We start from the raw sequence: 16,559 nt of genomic DNA on the forward strand, positions 1-16,559 counted from the left end.
CTGCCAGTTTCTCGCTCAATAAAACTCTCACTTCTTTAGCTACTTTTACCTTTTCACAGACAAATAAAAGCTCTTCAACCGCAGCAACCATTCGCTCTTGTACACAAACAGTGAAAAGAGGGAGCTGCTCGGCCATTGTTTCTTCTTCTTCTTCTTCTTCTTCTTCGTTGTTTTAATGCTGCTTGACAAACCACGTTAGGGTGCATTAGCGCCACCGACTGCTCTGGAGTGTAAACTGCAGTTTTAAACCTCAAACTGTTCATCAAACCAAAGACAAAGACATTGTCAGACATTTAGAACAATACAAGAACAAGAATACATAAGACAAGGATGTATTCTCTCCCTTGTACTATTCGCCATCTTTATTGAACCCCTAGCGGCTGCCATCCATCAAATCAGTCATATCGTTGTCATACAACAGGAAACTCAACAAAATCAGCTTGTATGAGGACGGTATTTTGTTGTACTTACGGAACCCAATATCATCCCCACTGGAAGTGTTCAATCTAATATCCAAATTCTCAGATAGCTGAGAATTTGGATATCAGAATACTAGAATTCGGTAAGGGATGGGAGATCAGATACTGATAAATCCTGACATTCAGTTTGTTCAATGTCTCGCCATCCATGGCCCAGTTGTTGCTCTGGTTGTAACCATTTAATTATAAATTTAAAATGATTCACTGGATCTCGTAGTATCTGAAGTTTGGGGCTGCTAGGCCTCCACAGTCTTTGTTTTTCTGTCGTGTTGCTCGTTTAATTCTCGCTTTCTTGTATATCCAATAGAATTGATTGATTATTGAATCTAGAGTATTAAACCAATTTACTGTTGGTTGGACTTGGGTCATTGAAAATACATAGTTTATTTTTGGTAGGATATACATTTTCACTGCTGCTATCCTACCAATTAGTGAGATGGGTAGTTTGTTTCATCGAATGAGGTCTTCTTCAATGGATTTGAGCAATGGAGTGAAGTTAAGGATAAATAAATCTGACAGGTTGGTGAAGATATCAATACCAAGGTATCTAATGTTGCCTGTTGTGATGGCTATGGGGAATTTCTGTGTCACAGCAATCCAGTCTTCCCCACTGAGTGGCAAGACCATGGTTTTAGTCCAGTTTATTGAAAAGTCTGAGATGGCTGTAAATGTAGATATAAGACTGCACACTACCGGTAGGGATGATATCGGTTCCGTAAATATAACAAGATATCGCCTTCATATAAACTGATTGTGGGGGTCTCTGCCCACAGGTAAGGCTTTAGGAAGGCACCTTACATAATAAGGTATGCTGGCCAAAAGTATAAATAACAAATGATGATTATTATAATAATCATGATGTAAATGATGATCATCTCGGGTGAAGGAGGAATGGCATTCAGTTACTGGGTCAGATTCGAGGCAACTTGGAGACCGCGGGAAAGGGAACAGTGCTGTCCTCTGCAGCCGGCGCTTGACCACACCCCCTTATCCGCCAAACTGATTTTGTGAACAGAGTTTCCTGTTTGTCTGCCAATGATATTACTGATGATATTATGATGTGACACACACACACATACACCCAGCACCCTCCTGGTCGCATTCCTCTCTTTTTCTGCCTCATTTTCTGCCATAACTATGACAGGAAGAGGCCACGACAATACATGTTGTCGTTCAATGTTGATGTTTTTGTGTAAATGTTGTTTGTTTCTATGTTTATTTGTCTCACCCGTGGTGATTCTCCCTCTTGGGGTAGTGATCAGTTGTTTATAGAGCCAAACATGGTGAATAGTTCTCCAAAGAGAAGGATTGCTGGCAGCTCTGTATAACAGATATGTGCTCTTGTCGTCCTGCAGCTCGTCCACAGGACAGAGTTGTTGCAGCAGTTGAGAAGTGAGAAGAGAAGCAGTGAGAAGTTGAACTCCACTTGCAGACTTACTCTGTCCTAGATCCAATGGTATAAATACTCAGTGTTGTATGTTCAGAAAGCTGACAGCACAGGTTGGAAAAAAAAAAAAGGCGGACCCGGTATGCACTGACCAATCGACAAGATGATGTGACACTTTGGATGTGTTACCTGGATACTTCTTCCCATCCAAATAATTTGAATCCACCGAAACATCCTTTCTCTAATCCCCATTTTCTTCATTTTAATCAACAGTCCCTCCTTCCACATGAAGTCATGTGCATTCATTCAAACAGACAGACAGACAGATAGATAGATGTAATAAAGTAGTGTCTCTTCATACAGACAGACAGACAGATAGATGTATGTCATAAAGTAGTGTCTCTTCATACAGACAGACAGACAGATAGATGTATGTCATAAAGTAGTGTCTCTTCATACAGACAGACAGACAGATAGATGTATGTAATAAAGTAGTGTCTCTTCATACAGACAGACAGACAGATAGATGTATGTCATAAAGTAGTGTCTCTTCACACAGACAGACAGACAGATAGATGTATGTCATAAAGTAGTGTCTCTTCATACAGACAGACAGACAGATAGATAGATAGATGTAATAAAGTAGTGTCTCTGCATACAGACAGACAGACAGATAGATAGATAGATGTAATAAAGTAGTGTCTCTTCATACAGACAGACAGACAGATAGATGTATGTCATAAAGTAGTGTCTCTTCATACAGACAAACAGACAGACAGATAGATGTATGTCATAAAGTAGTGTCTCTTCATACAGACAGAGAGACAGATAGACAGACAGATAGATGTATGTAATAAAGTAGTGTCTCTTCATACAGACAGACAGACAGATAGACGTATGTCATAAATGTCATAAAGTAGTGTCTCAATGTCATAAAGTAGTGTCTCTTCATACAGACAGACAGACAGATAGATGTATGTAATAAAGTAGTGTCTCTTCATACAGACAGACAGATAGATGTATGTAATAAAGTAGTGTCTCTTCATACAGACAGACAGACAGATAGATGTATGTCATAAAGTAGTGTCTCTTCATACAGACAGACAGACAGATAGATGTATGTAATAAAGTAGTGTCTCTTCATACAGACAGACAGACAGATAGATGTATGTCATAAAGTAGTGTCTCTTCAGACAGACAGACAGACAGACAGACAGATAGATGTATGTCATAAAGTAGTGTCTCTTCATACAGACAGACAGACAGATAGATGTATGTCATAAAGTAGTGTCTCTTCATACAGACAGACAGACAGACAGACAGACAGATGTATGTCATAAAGTAGTGTCTCTTCATACAGACAGACAGACAGATAGATGTATGTAATAAAGTAGTGTCTCTTCATACAGACAGACAGACAGATAGATGTATGTAATAAAGTAGTGTCTCTTCATACAGACAGACAGACAGATAGATGTATGTCATAAAGTAGTGTCTCTTCATACAGACAGATAGATGTATGTCATAAAGTAGTGTCTCTTCATACAGACAGACAGACAGATAGATGTATGTAATAAAGTAGTGTCTCTTCATACAGACAAACAGACAGATAGATGTATGTCATAAAGTAGTGTCTCTTCATACAGACAGACAGACAGATAGATGTATGTAATAAAGTAGTGTCTCTTCATACAGACAGACAGACAGATAGATGAATGTCATGAAGTAGTGTCTCTTCATACAGACAGACAGATAGATGTATGTCATAAAGTAGTTTCTCTTCATACAGACAGACAGATAGATGTATGTAATAAAGTAGTGTCTCTTCATACATACAGACAGACAGATAGATGTATGTCATAAAGTAGTGTCTCTTCATACAGACAGACAGATAGATGTATGTCATAAAGTAGTGTCTCTTCATACAGACAGACAGATAGATAGATGTATGTCATAAAGTAGTGTCTCTTCATACAGACAGACAGACAGACAGACAGATAGATGTATGTAATAAAGTAGTGTCTCTTCATACAGACAGACAGACAGATAGATGTATGTCATAAAGTAGTGTCTCTTCATACAGACAGACAGACAGACAGATAGATGTATGTCATAAAGTAGTGTCTCTTCATACAGACAGACAGATAGATGTATGTCATAAAGTAGTGTCTCTTCATTCAGACAGACAGATAGATGTATGTCATAAAGTAGTGTCTCTTCATACAGACAGACAGACAGATAGATGTATGTCATAAAGTAGTGTCTCTTCATACAGACAGACAGATAGATGTATGTCATAAAGTAGTGTCTCTTCATACAGACAGACAGACAGATAGATGTATGTCATAAAGTAGTGTCTCTTCATACAGACAGACAGATAGATGTATGTCATAAAGTAGTGTCTCTTCATACAGACAGACAGATGCATTTTCCACATGAAAGAACAACTACGACCTCCTTATTTATTTGTGCTTTTCTGACTCCAACCACAGTACTGGCTGTTGGCATATATCATAAACATCTAGAGATCTAAATATCAAATATCAACACGAAGGAGTAGAATTTAACATCAGTCACATTTTAAAACTACCTACAGGTACAGGAGAGAAAAGCCATAGGATCATTGTGGAACTTATCAAGACAACAGGTTTGATGAACAGTTTGAGGTTTAAAACTGCAGTTTACACTCCAGAGCAGTCGATGGCGCTAATGCACCCTAACGTGGTTTGTCAAGCAGCATTAAAACAAAGAAGAAGAAGAAGAAGCAGAAGAAGAAACAATGGCCGAGCAGCTCCCTCTTTTCACTGTTTGTGTACAAGAGCGAATGGTTGCTGCGGTTGAAGAGCTTTTATTTGTCTGTGAAAAGGTAAAAGTAGCTAAAGAAGTGAGAGTTTTATTGAGCGAGAAACTGGCAGCAGCAGCAGACAAAGACATTGTCAGACATTTAGAAGAATCTGTGGTGGATTGTGAGAACAGACTGGGGCGTTCGAACCAGGAGCTCTGCAGGCTGAACAAACTACTGTATTTAATACTGACACCTGAAGTCAAGCTACACAGAGCAGGTCTGTATGAAGAGACACTACTTTATGACATACATCTATCTGTCTGTCTGTCTGTATGAAGAGACACTACTTTATGACATACATCTATCTGTCTGTCTGTCTGTATGAAGAGACACTACTTTATGACATACATCTATCTGTCTGTCTGTCTGTATGAAGAGACACTACTTTATGACATACATCCATCTGTCTGTCTGTATGAAGAGACACTACTTTATGACATACATCCATCTGTCTGTCTGTCTGTCTGTATGAAGAGACACTACTTTATTACATACATCTATCTGTCTGTCTGTCTGTATGAAGAGACACTACTTTATGACATACATCTATCTGTCTGTCTGTCTGTCTGTATGAAGAGACACTACTTCATGACATACATCTATCTGTCTGTCTGTCTGTCTGTATGAAGAGACACTACTGTATGACATACATCTATCTGTCTGTCTGTCTGTATGAAGAGACACTACTTTATGACATACATCTATCTGTCTGTCTGTCTGTATGAAGAGACACTACTTTATGACATACATCTATCCGTCTGTCTGTCTGTCTGTATGAAGAGACACTACTTTATGACATACATCTATCTGTCTGTCTGTCTGTATGAAGAGACACTACTTTATGACATACATCTATCTGTCTGTCTGTCTGTATGAAGAGACACTACTTTATGACATCTATCTATCTGTCTGTCTGTCTGTATGAAGAGACACTACTTTATGACATACATCTATCTATCTGTCTGTCTGTCTGTATGAAGAGACACTACTTTATGACATACATACATCTATCTGTCTGTCTGTCTGTATGAAGAGACACTACTTTATGACATACATCTATCTGTCTGTCTGTCTGTCTGTATGAAGAGACACTACTTTATTACATACATCTATCTGTCTGTCTGTCTGTATGAAGAGACACTACTTTATGACATACATCTATCTGTCTGTCTGTATGAAGGACACTACTTTATTACATACATCTATCTGTCTGTCTGTCTGTATGAAGAGACACTACTTTATGACATACATCTATCTGTCTGTCTGTCTGTATGAAGAGACACTACTTTATGACATACATCTATCTGTCTGTCTGTCTGTATGAAGAGACACTACTTTATTACATACATCTATCTGTCTGTCTGTATGAAGAGACACTACTTCATGACATACATCTATCTGTCTGTCTGTCTGTATGAAGAGACACTACTTCATGACATACATCTATCTGTCTGTCTGTCTGTATGAAGAGACACTACTTTATGACATACATCTATCTGTCTGTCTGTCTGTCTGTATGAAGAGACACTACTTTATGACATACATCTATCTGTCTGTCTGTCTGTATGAAGAGACACTACTTCATGACATACATCAATCTGTCTGTCTGTCTGTATGAAGAGACACTACTTCATGACATACATCTATCTGTCTGTCTGTCTGTCTGAAGAGACACTACTTTATTACATACATCTATCTGTCTGTCTGTCTGTCTGTATGAAGAGACACTACTTTATTACATACATCTGTCTGTCTGTCTGTCTGTATGAAGAGAAACTACTTTATTACATACATCTATCTGTCTGTATGAAGAGACACTACTTATTACATATATCTATCTGTCTGTCTGTCTGTATGAAGAGACACTACTTTATGACATACATCTATCTGTCTGTCTGTCTGTATGAAGAGACACTACTTTATGACATACATCTATCTGTCTGTCTGTCTGTATGAAGAGACACTACTTTATGACATACATCTATCTGTCTGTCTGTCTGTATGAAGAGACACTACTTTATGACATACATCCATCTGTCTGTCTGTCTGTATGAAGAGACACTACTTTATGACATACATCCATCTGTCTGTCTGTCTGTCTGTATGAAGAGACACTACTTTATTACATACATCTATCTGTCTGTCTGTCTGTATGAAGAGACACTACTTTATGACATACATCTATCTGTCTGTCTGTCTGTCTGTATGAAGAGACACTACTTCATGACATACATCTATCTGTCTGTCTGTCTGTCTGTATGAAGAGACACTACTGTATGACATACATCTATCTGTCTGTATGAAGAGACACTACTTTATGACATACATCTATCTGTCTGTCTGTCTGTATGAAGAGACACTACTTTATGACATACATCTATCCGTCTGTCTGTCTGTCTGTATGAAGAGACACTACTTTATGACATACATCTATCTGTCTGTCTGTCTGTATGAAGAGACACTACTTTATGACATACATCTATCTGTCTGTCTGTCTGTATGAAGAGACACTACTTTATGACATCTATCTATCTGTCTGTCTGTCTGTATGAAGAGACACTACTTTATGACATACATCTATCTGTCTGTCTGTCTGTATGAAGAGACACTACTTTATTACATACATCTATCTGTCTGTCTGTCTGTATGAAGAGACACTACTTTATGACATACATCTATCTGTCTGTCTGTATGAAGGACACTACTTTATTACATACATCTATCTGTCTGTCTGTCTGTATGAAGAGACACTACTTTATGACATACATCTATCTGTCTGTCTGTCTGTATGAAGAGACACTACTTTATGACATACATCTATCTGTCTGTCTGTCTGTATGAAGAGACACTACTTTATTACATACATCTATCTGTCTGTCTGTATGAAGAGACACTACTTCATGACATACATCTATCTGTCTGTCTGTATGAAGAGACACTACTTCATGACATACATCTATCTATCTGTCTGTCTGTCTGTCTGTCTGTATGAAGAGACACTACTTTATGACATACATCTATCTGTCTGTCTGTCTGTATGAAGAGACACTACTTCATGACATACATCAATCTGTCTGTCTGTCTGTATGAAGAGACACTACTTCATGACATACATCTATCTGTCTGTCTGTCTGTCTGAAGAGACACTACTTTATTACATACATCTATCTGTCTGTCTGTCTGTCTGTATGAAGAGACACTACTTTATTACATACATCTATCTGTCTGTCTGTCTGTATGAAGAGACACTACTTTATGACATACATCTATCTGTCTGTCTGTCTGTCTGTATGAAGAGACACTACTTCATGACATACATCTATCTGTCTGTCTGTCTGTCTGTATGAAGAGACACTACTGTATGACATACATCTATCTGTCTGTCTGTCTGTATGAAGAGACACTACTTTATGACATACATCTATCTGTCTGTCTGTCTGTATGAAGAGACACTACTTTATGACATACATCTATCCGTCTGTCTGTCTGTCTGTATGAAGAGACACTACTTTATGACATACATCTATCTGTCTGTCTGTCTGTATGAAGAGACACTACTTTATGACATACATCTATCTGTCTGTCTGTCTGTATGAAGAGACACTACTTTATGACATCTATCTATCTGTCTGTCTGTCTGTATGAAGAGACACTACTTTATGACATCTATCTATCTATCTGTCTGTCTGTCTGTATGAAGAGGCACTACTTTATGACATACATCTATCTGTCTGTCTGTCTGTATGAAGAGACACTACTTTATTACATACATCTATCTGTCTGTCTGTCTGTATGAAGAGACACTACTTTATGACATACATCTATCTGTCTGTCTGTATGAAGGACACTACTTTATTACATACATCTATCTGTCTGTCTGTCTGTATGAAGAGACACTACTTTATGACATACATCTATCTGTCTGTCTGTCTGTATGAAGAGACACTACTTTATTACATACATCTATCTGTCTGTCTGTATGAAGAGACACTACTTCATGACATACATCTATCTATCTGTCTGTCTGTCTTTCTGTATGAAGAGACACTACTTTATGACATACATCTATCTGTCTGTCTGTCTGTATGAAGAGACACTACTTCATGACATACATCAATCTGTCTGTCTGTCTGTATGAAGAGACACTACTTCATGACATACATCTATCTGTCTGTCTGTCTGTCTGAAGAGACACTACTTTATTACATACATCTATCTGTCTGTCTGTCTGTCTGTATGAAGAGACACTACTTTATTACATACATCTGTCTGTCTGTCTGTCTGTATGAAGAGAAACTACTTTATTACATACATCTATCTGTCTGTATGAAGAGACACTACTTTACGACATACATCTATCTGTCTGTCTGTCTGTATGAAGAGACACTACTTTATGACATACATCTATCTGTCTGTCTGTCTGTCTGTATGAAGAGACACTACTTTATTACATACATCTATCTGTCTGTCTGTCTGTATGAAGAGACACTACTTTATTAAATACATCTATCTGTCTGTCTGTCTGTATGAAGAGACACTACTTATTACATACATCTATCTGTCTGTCTGTCTGTATGAAGAGACACTACTTTATTACATACATCTATCTGTCTGTCTGTCTGTATGAAGAGACACTACTTATTACATACATCTATCTGTCTGTCTGTCTGTATGAAGAGACACTACTTTATTACATACATCTATCTGTCTGTCTGTCTGTATGAAGAGACACTACTTATTACATATATCTATCTGTCTGTCTGTCTGTATGAAGAGACACTACTTTATGACATACATCTATCTGTCTGTCTGTCTGTATGAAGAGACACTACTTTATGACATACATCTATCTGTCTGTCTGTCTGTATGAAGAGACACTACTTTATGACATACATCTATCTGTCTGTCTGTCTGTCTGTCTGTATGAAGAGACACTACTTTATTACATACATCTATCTGTCTGTCTGTCTTTGTGTAGAGACACCACTTTATTACATACATCTATCTGTCTGTCTGTCCGTCTCTAAGCTGTCAATTGCCCCATACAGTTACAATTATGAGAAATTGAGATAAATGTATCGAAATAAGTTAAAAGAAAAAAGTAGAACATACAAATAAAAATAGATAATAAAAGGTAATAAATTAATTGAAAATGTACATATCAGAATGAGGCAATCTAAATGTTCAGATACTGATTTGTTTTGTTTGAACTCCTTCCCATAAACTACATAGTTCTAAAGTACACGGCGACAACATGTAGAATACTATCCTGGTTTTCTTCCCTGACTGTGTGTCTGTGTTTCAGTGTTGCCTCCAGACCTCCAGCAGCTCTCTGTCTGTAAAGAGGAGCTTCCCTCTGAGCAGCATGAGTGGAGCCCCAGTCTGGTCAAGGTGGAGCCAGAGCCTCCACACATTAAAGAGGAAGAGGAGGACCTCTGGACCGAGTTCCCATTCCTTCCTGTCTTTGTGAAGAGTGAGGAGAGCACTCAGTGGTCCCAGCTTAATGAAAGCCAAACTAAGGAGAACACAGAGGCAGAACCTCTAGCCAGCACCTCAACTGAACCGATTAATCCAGAAACTGGTGGAGAGGACTGTGGAATATCAGGAGCAGCTGGGAGCTTAGATCCAGCTTCTGATTCAGAACCAACTTGTGATGAGAAGCTCCTCTCTTCAGACTCTTTTGAAACTGAGACTGAAGATAGGGATGATTGGATGGAGACCAGAGAACCTCAATCAGGTAACATTTTATTGTTTTCTCTTCCCAGTTTGTGCTGTTTAATCATCTCTACGTCGCTGGTTGACTGGATGAATGTTGGCAGGTTATGATGTCCTCAATATTGCAGAATTTACGAATAATAAAACAAAATTATATAAACACTGCAGACATTCACAATACTAATTAATCTTTATTGACATGCATAGTTTGATTACATAATAGGTTTACCTCTTCATTCTACTCCAAACATTTTCTCAAGGTACAGTGCTTTACAGGTTTTTTACTTAACATCCTAAATTACCATACCATCTCTGACTTTCTCTTTGTTTTCCATGCCTTTATTTCTTTCAGGAGTAAAATCCCAACTGGACGAGACAGACTTATCCTCAAGTGAACTGAAAATTCACAAACATATCCACACAGTATACAAAGCACTGTACCATTGTCAACAGTGTGGGAAAGGATTCAGTCAATCGGATCTCAAGAAACATCAGCGTATTCACACAGGAGAACGACCGTATAAATGTCAGCAGTGTGGGAAAGGATTCAGTCAATCTGGACATCTCAAGAAACATCAGATTATTCACACAGGAGAGCGGCCGTACAAATGTCCACAGTGTGGGAAAGGATTCAGACAATTGACAAATCTCAAGCAGCATCAGCTCATTCACACAGGAGAAAGGCCTTACAGATGTCAACAGTGTGAGAAAGGATTCAGTCGATCTGCATATCTCAAAAAACATCAGGGTACTCACACAGAAGAACGGCCGTACAAATGTCAACAGTGTGGGAAAGGATTCAGACAATTAACAAATCTAAAGGAACATCAGCTTATTCACACAGGAGAACGGCCGTATAAATGTCAACAGTGTGGGAAAGGATTCAGGAGATCAGGAGATTGCGAGATTCATCAGCGTATTCACACAGGGGAACGGCCGTACAAATGTCAACAGTGTGGGAAAGGATTCAGAAGATCAGGAGATTGCGAGATTCATCAGCGTATTCACACAGGAGAACAGCCATACAAATGTCAACAGTGTGGGAAAGGATTCAATCGATCACGATCTCTCAAGGAACATCAGCGTATTCACACAGGAGAACAGCCATACAAATGTCAGCTGTGTGGGAACGGATTCAGTCGATCAGGATCTCTCAAGGAACATCAGCGTATCCACACAGGAGAACGGCCGTACAAATGTCAACAGTGTGGGAAAGGATTTAATCGATCAGAATATCTGAAGGAACATCAGCGTATTCACACGGGAGAACGGCCGTACAAATGTCAACAGTGTGGGAAAGGATTCAGTCGATCAGGATCTCTTAAGAACCATCAGCATACGCACACAGGAGAACGGCAACACAAATGTCAGCTGTGTGGGAAAGGATTCAATCGATCAGAACATCTCAAGGAACATCACCGTATTCACACAGGAGATCAGCCGTACAAGTGTCAACTGTGTGGGAAAGGGTTCAGTCGATCAGGAGGTCTCGAAAGACATCAGCGTATTCACACAGAAGAACTGCCGTATCAATGTCAACAGTAAAACAAAAATAAGGATTATAGGCAGTCGTTGACCCATATGGGATTTTCAATGGCTATTGCTGATATTTAGAGCGGGGTGGCCAATGGCTGATATGTAGTTCCAATATCATCGTTTTTTTTTTGTTTTTTTTTCTTTGCATCTGATCAAATAAAACATGAACATTTAATTAACACAATGTTAAGTACTCTGCAGTACACAATTTAAAATAAAGTGTATCAACTAAATAAATGTCCACAGGTAATCAAAAAATGAAACTTATGAATGAAATAAATTATTATAAATGATTTAATAATAGTAATTATAATTAGAAAACTGTGTCACATGAAAGTCTTGTCGGGAGTCAGACCGCTACAGAAGTGCAGGATTTATTATTTCCAAATAAATTATTTACACAATAATATCCAATTTTTACCAAATCAAGCCCCATGGCAACGGAAAGCAGCGGAGAGACGGTGTGACACGTCCAGGACAGAACACACAGGCAGGCACATGCTGAGGGGGCCCGAGCACCCGCCACCCTGTCCATGGTGCCATATTGTTTTTTTTTGTTTGTTTTTAAACGGGGAATGGCCATCGAGGTAGTGGATTTCCGCGATCGGGACACCTGTGATCTGTCTTCCACTGTGCGTCCCCCTGCTGCTCCGGTCCCTTACTGAACCAAAACTAAAATGAACCTTGTGTTTAAAAAAAAAAAGTTTCATCATCATTCATAGCACACAAAAATAAATCGATCTAATCGATCTTTAAGTTTACGTTTTGCCTCAAATGCGATGTATTTCCAAACAGCACTCCTGCTGTTTTCTTTCAAAACTGGTCTTGGAGGCTCTGCACTTTCCATCTTTATTGAGCTAACACCATAACAAACTGGATCGAACACACAAGACAGCGATTGACTGAGAGGAGGCAGGGCTATGTGGGCGCTGCAGCGGTGTGTGTGTGACTGTCAGAGAGAAGAGAGAGGAAGCAGCTGTTACCCGTATATCCATAATGCTGAAAATTTGTATTGAAACCGTTTCATATTCAGAATCGATATGTAGAGAAAAATACTAATTGCATCCTAAAGCATGTCATATATCTATAACTGGGTAGGTCATTAAATGTTTCAGGTTAAGAGGGAAAAATACTAATCTGTGCTCAACTCCAGCTTGTTTTTCTTTGTTTTTTTCTCCAACCAACATAGTAGCCCAAAATATTAAATCTTTTTTTTTTTTTTTTTAAACCTGTGCTGGACATACAACACAGAGTATTTGTTCCATTGCATCTAGGACAGAGTTAGTCTGCAAGTGGAGTTCAACCTTCCAACCTGCAATGACTCTTTATTCATTCTTTAATCATCAACAACTGCTGCAACAACGCTGTCCTGTGGACATAATGTGGGATGACTGGAGCACAGTTTTTTTTGTTACACAGAACCACCACCGATCCCCCTCTTTGGAGAACCATCTTACCATGTTGTGGTCTTTAAGCAACTAATCATCATCACTACTCCCAAGAGGGGAGAATCAGGTCACGCTCTGCCAGACAGACACCCCGCCCAAACCGCCCACACCACAGGGGTGGCGGCGGGGCCCCCACTCCCACCAACGACCAGACGCCCCATCGGCCACATCCACGTAACGTGTGCTCAGCGCAGGACACCCGGATGTCAGCCTACCCCCACGCAAATGCCCGCAGACAGCCAGATATGTGGGCCCTCCACCACCTCTACCACCCGGGGCACCAGCCATAGAGAAGCCACGCAGTGGGAGAAAAGGCATACAGCTGCCTCCTGCACCCCAACCCACAGCCACGATGGCAAGCAGCCTACAAGGGGCCCCGAAAGGCACCCGGTGGCCTCCCCGCAGCCCTACTGGGTCGCAACACGCCAGAAACCACCCAGCACCAGTCGACAGGGGGTCCACCTGCCCCCAACACCAACCACACCCCCACACCTATACACCAGCGCCCCCCACCCCAAATATGCTGTTGGTAATTGCAGTTAAAATTGTGGGGGGTGGGGGTATGAGTCCTCCAAGCATGTCCAACCCGAATCACTCGCACTCCCCCTGCTCAGCAGAACCTGGTCGGCTGGAGAACGATTTGTGTGCGTGTGTCTGTGTTTTGAGCTAATATGAGTGGTATTAACATTTCAGGATGGATGAGAAATATGTCGGGGCAGGAGTGTGACGGGCAAGATCCCAGCTGCCGGTCACATTCACCCATCCTGAAAACCCTCTGTCTATTGTGTGGTGTATGTACTGAGTTTGAGTTCTATCACTGGGAGAGATAGGCGCAGCATAACCAGATCAAGGCAGGGGTGCAGCAGGCTGGACAGTGGCCATGCTGACCCCCCCCTGGACCCGACCGTGCCCCAGCCAACGCCCCCATCCCCCGTACCCGGAGGCCCAGGGGTTAGTGGCAGCAGAATCCCAAAATATGAGTGAGTTAAGCCGAAAATCTTTCAAACTGGGGAAGATGGGACTTATGGCTTTGGACTCCCATATGAAGAGCGAGAAACTAGTTGCCTGTGCTACAGCCTGCCAGCAGCAGGCGCCTATAGCACAGTTCTGACCACAGCAAAGCTCTTCACCGACGACAAATTTGGTCTGGCTCCGTTCATCACTAAACAACTGACTGACCAAGTCAGCGAGGCCACCTGCTTTGTTGTCATTTGACGAAAGCCTCAAAACAACAAAGACCAAAGAGTTTGACCTTCATCTGCACTACTGGGTCAGTGACCACGTCCAGTCCAGATAATTTGGGTCACAGTTCATGGGTCATGCACCTGCGTGGACTTGCTCAAAAATTCCAAAGTAAGTATCATTCAGAAGAACTTTTCTTTGCTTAATCACAATCTGTCATCACAATGTACTAGACAAACATGGATGAATTGTCTCGTCAAAAGTTTTCTCCAGGACAAGCGTTTGGCAGGTGTTGCTGCAGATACATACACTAATTATTATTACCTTATTTTTATGAAGTCCTGACAGTGTAAATATTTCGGCAGATTATATTATCCATATATATATATATATATATATATATATTTTTTTTTTTTTTTCCCCCATGTTTTTTTATTCACTCTTTCTACAGGTGATCTGACCATCCAGCAGTTTTCCCAATTCCTGTCCCTGGAGGTGAGGAATGAGGAGTTCCTGTCCTTCAAGCCCATGGAGAAGAGGCTGGATGTGGTCCTGCATCGTTTCCTCAGCGAGCCTGACCCAGAGCTCCGGGCTTTCCTCCAAAACATTCTGCTCCTCTCTCATGGCCAGGCTACAGTGGAGAGGGGCTTCTCCATCAACAAAGAAGGTGAGATCTGTAGTATCCAGGAGGACACCATCATTGCACATAGAATTGTGTGATTATGTGTGGCTACATGGGGGGGTGGGTTATAAGGTCCCCTCACACCAGAGCTCCTTACCTCTGCTGCAGCAGCCAGGACCAGACCAGATACCCAAATCCATCCTGAGAATGAGAGAAGACAGAAGGAATCCGACGCACAGGACCAGAAAAGAAGGGCCACAATTCTCCACCTGGAGCAACTTAAAGAGTAGAAGAGCCATCCATGGTCTCATTCCGTTTTCCTTCCATAACATTTGATTTCCTGTCAAAATGAATGCCCTCACACGAGGTAACTTAACCCTCTTCTTCTTGGTATCATCAGTGATCAATAGTGTCATCATTATTATTATTATTATTTCATCTTACCAAAAACAGTTTGTGCAAATGTGCAAATTGTCTTCAGTTCAAATAGTGACCAAAAGCCTCTATGTGAGGCCTTGGGGGGCGGGTGTGACAAATACACACTCTTTTCATTTTATGCTATTAAAATACACACACATACACACACACAAACACACATCAGAAAGCTATTGTGTATTTAATATCAATGAGTATTATTAAAATGTTTTATTCATTTCAATGACTTGGTAAATGATTTTATTCTAGGGCTTAAAGTCTGTACTGTTTTTTCATTATATCCTTCATACTTTTGCCAGTATGGCCGTGAAGTCGGCATTAAATTTCATTCTAAGTAGTATTAAAAAAATGAATCATTATTTATGACAGGCTGTTGTTCCTGTAGTCACCTGACCCACTGGCCGAGTAATTATTAAGTTGAAATGATCCTTCCTCACCATCCCAGTAGCATTACAAGGCCTCATGTTAAATCGAGCTATATGCCATAGTATCGCATTAGGATATTTGTACATCTTAAATATCTCACTATTTCTGTTTTGTAATTTAGTAAATCTGTATATACAGGTACTCCTCACTTAAGAACCTTCCTGTTTAACAACTGTTCGGACTCAGGACCAGCTCTCTGACCAGTCTGTATTGTACACTGTGAACAATACTGCGGCGTCTCAGCGTCCAGCATCTCATCGCGCATCACAGTGCATTGCACTGCTGCCTCACAGCAAGAAGGTCCTGGGTTCGATTCCCGCCTGGGGCGCTGTTGGCACCGTGCTCTGGTGGGGTTTCTTCCATCTAACATCAGTAAGGACCCCCACCCAAAACATGCACAACATCATGGTCTGACCAGCGATGGACACCTGGTACCAGGTCCCCGGGCGTCGTCGAACGCTGCCCATTGCTCCTGGCTGCCCCC

General features: G+C 40.5%; 1 protein-coding gene across 1 annotated transcript; it reads left to right on the forward strand.

The window, feature by feature from the left end:
- Positions 1 to 13,957: 13,957 nt before the first annotated feature.
- Positions 13,958 to 15,585, forward strand: LOC307234691 (uncharacterized protein). Its single transcript, XM_080006540.1, has 3 exons — positions 13,958 to 14,763; positions 15,044 to 15,259; positions 15,383 to 15,585. Exons 1-3 carry the CDS (start codon positions 14,730 to 14,732, stop codon positions 15,502 to 15,504), a joined length of 372 nt encoding a protein of 123 aa, XP_079862666.1. The 5' UTR covers positions 13,958 to 14,729; the 3' UTR covers positions 15,505 to 15,585.
- Positions 15,586 to 16,559: the final 974 nt, after the last annotated feature.

This window comes from Zeus faber, assembly GCF_960531495.2.
Source record: "Zeus faber genome assembly, chromosome: 9".
NCBI classification, from domain to species: Eukaryota; Metazoa; Chordata; class Actinopteri; order Zeiformes; family Zeidae; genus Zeus; species Zeus faber.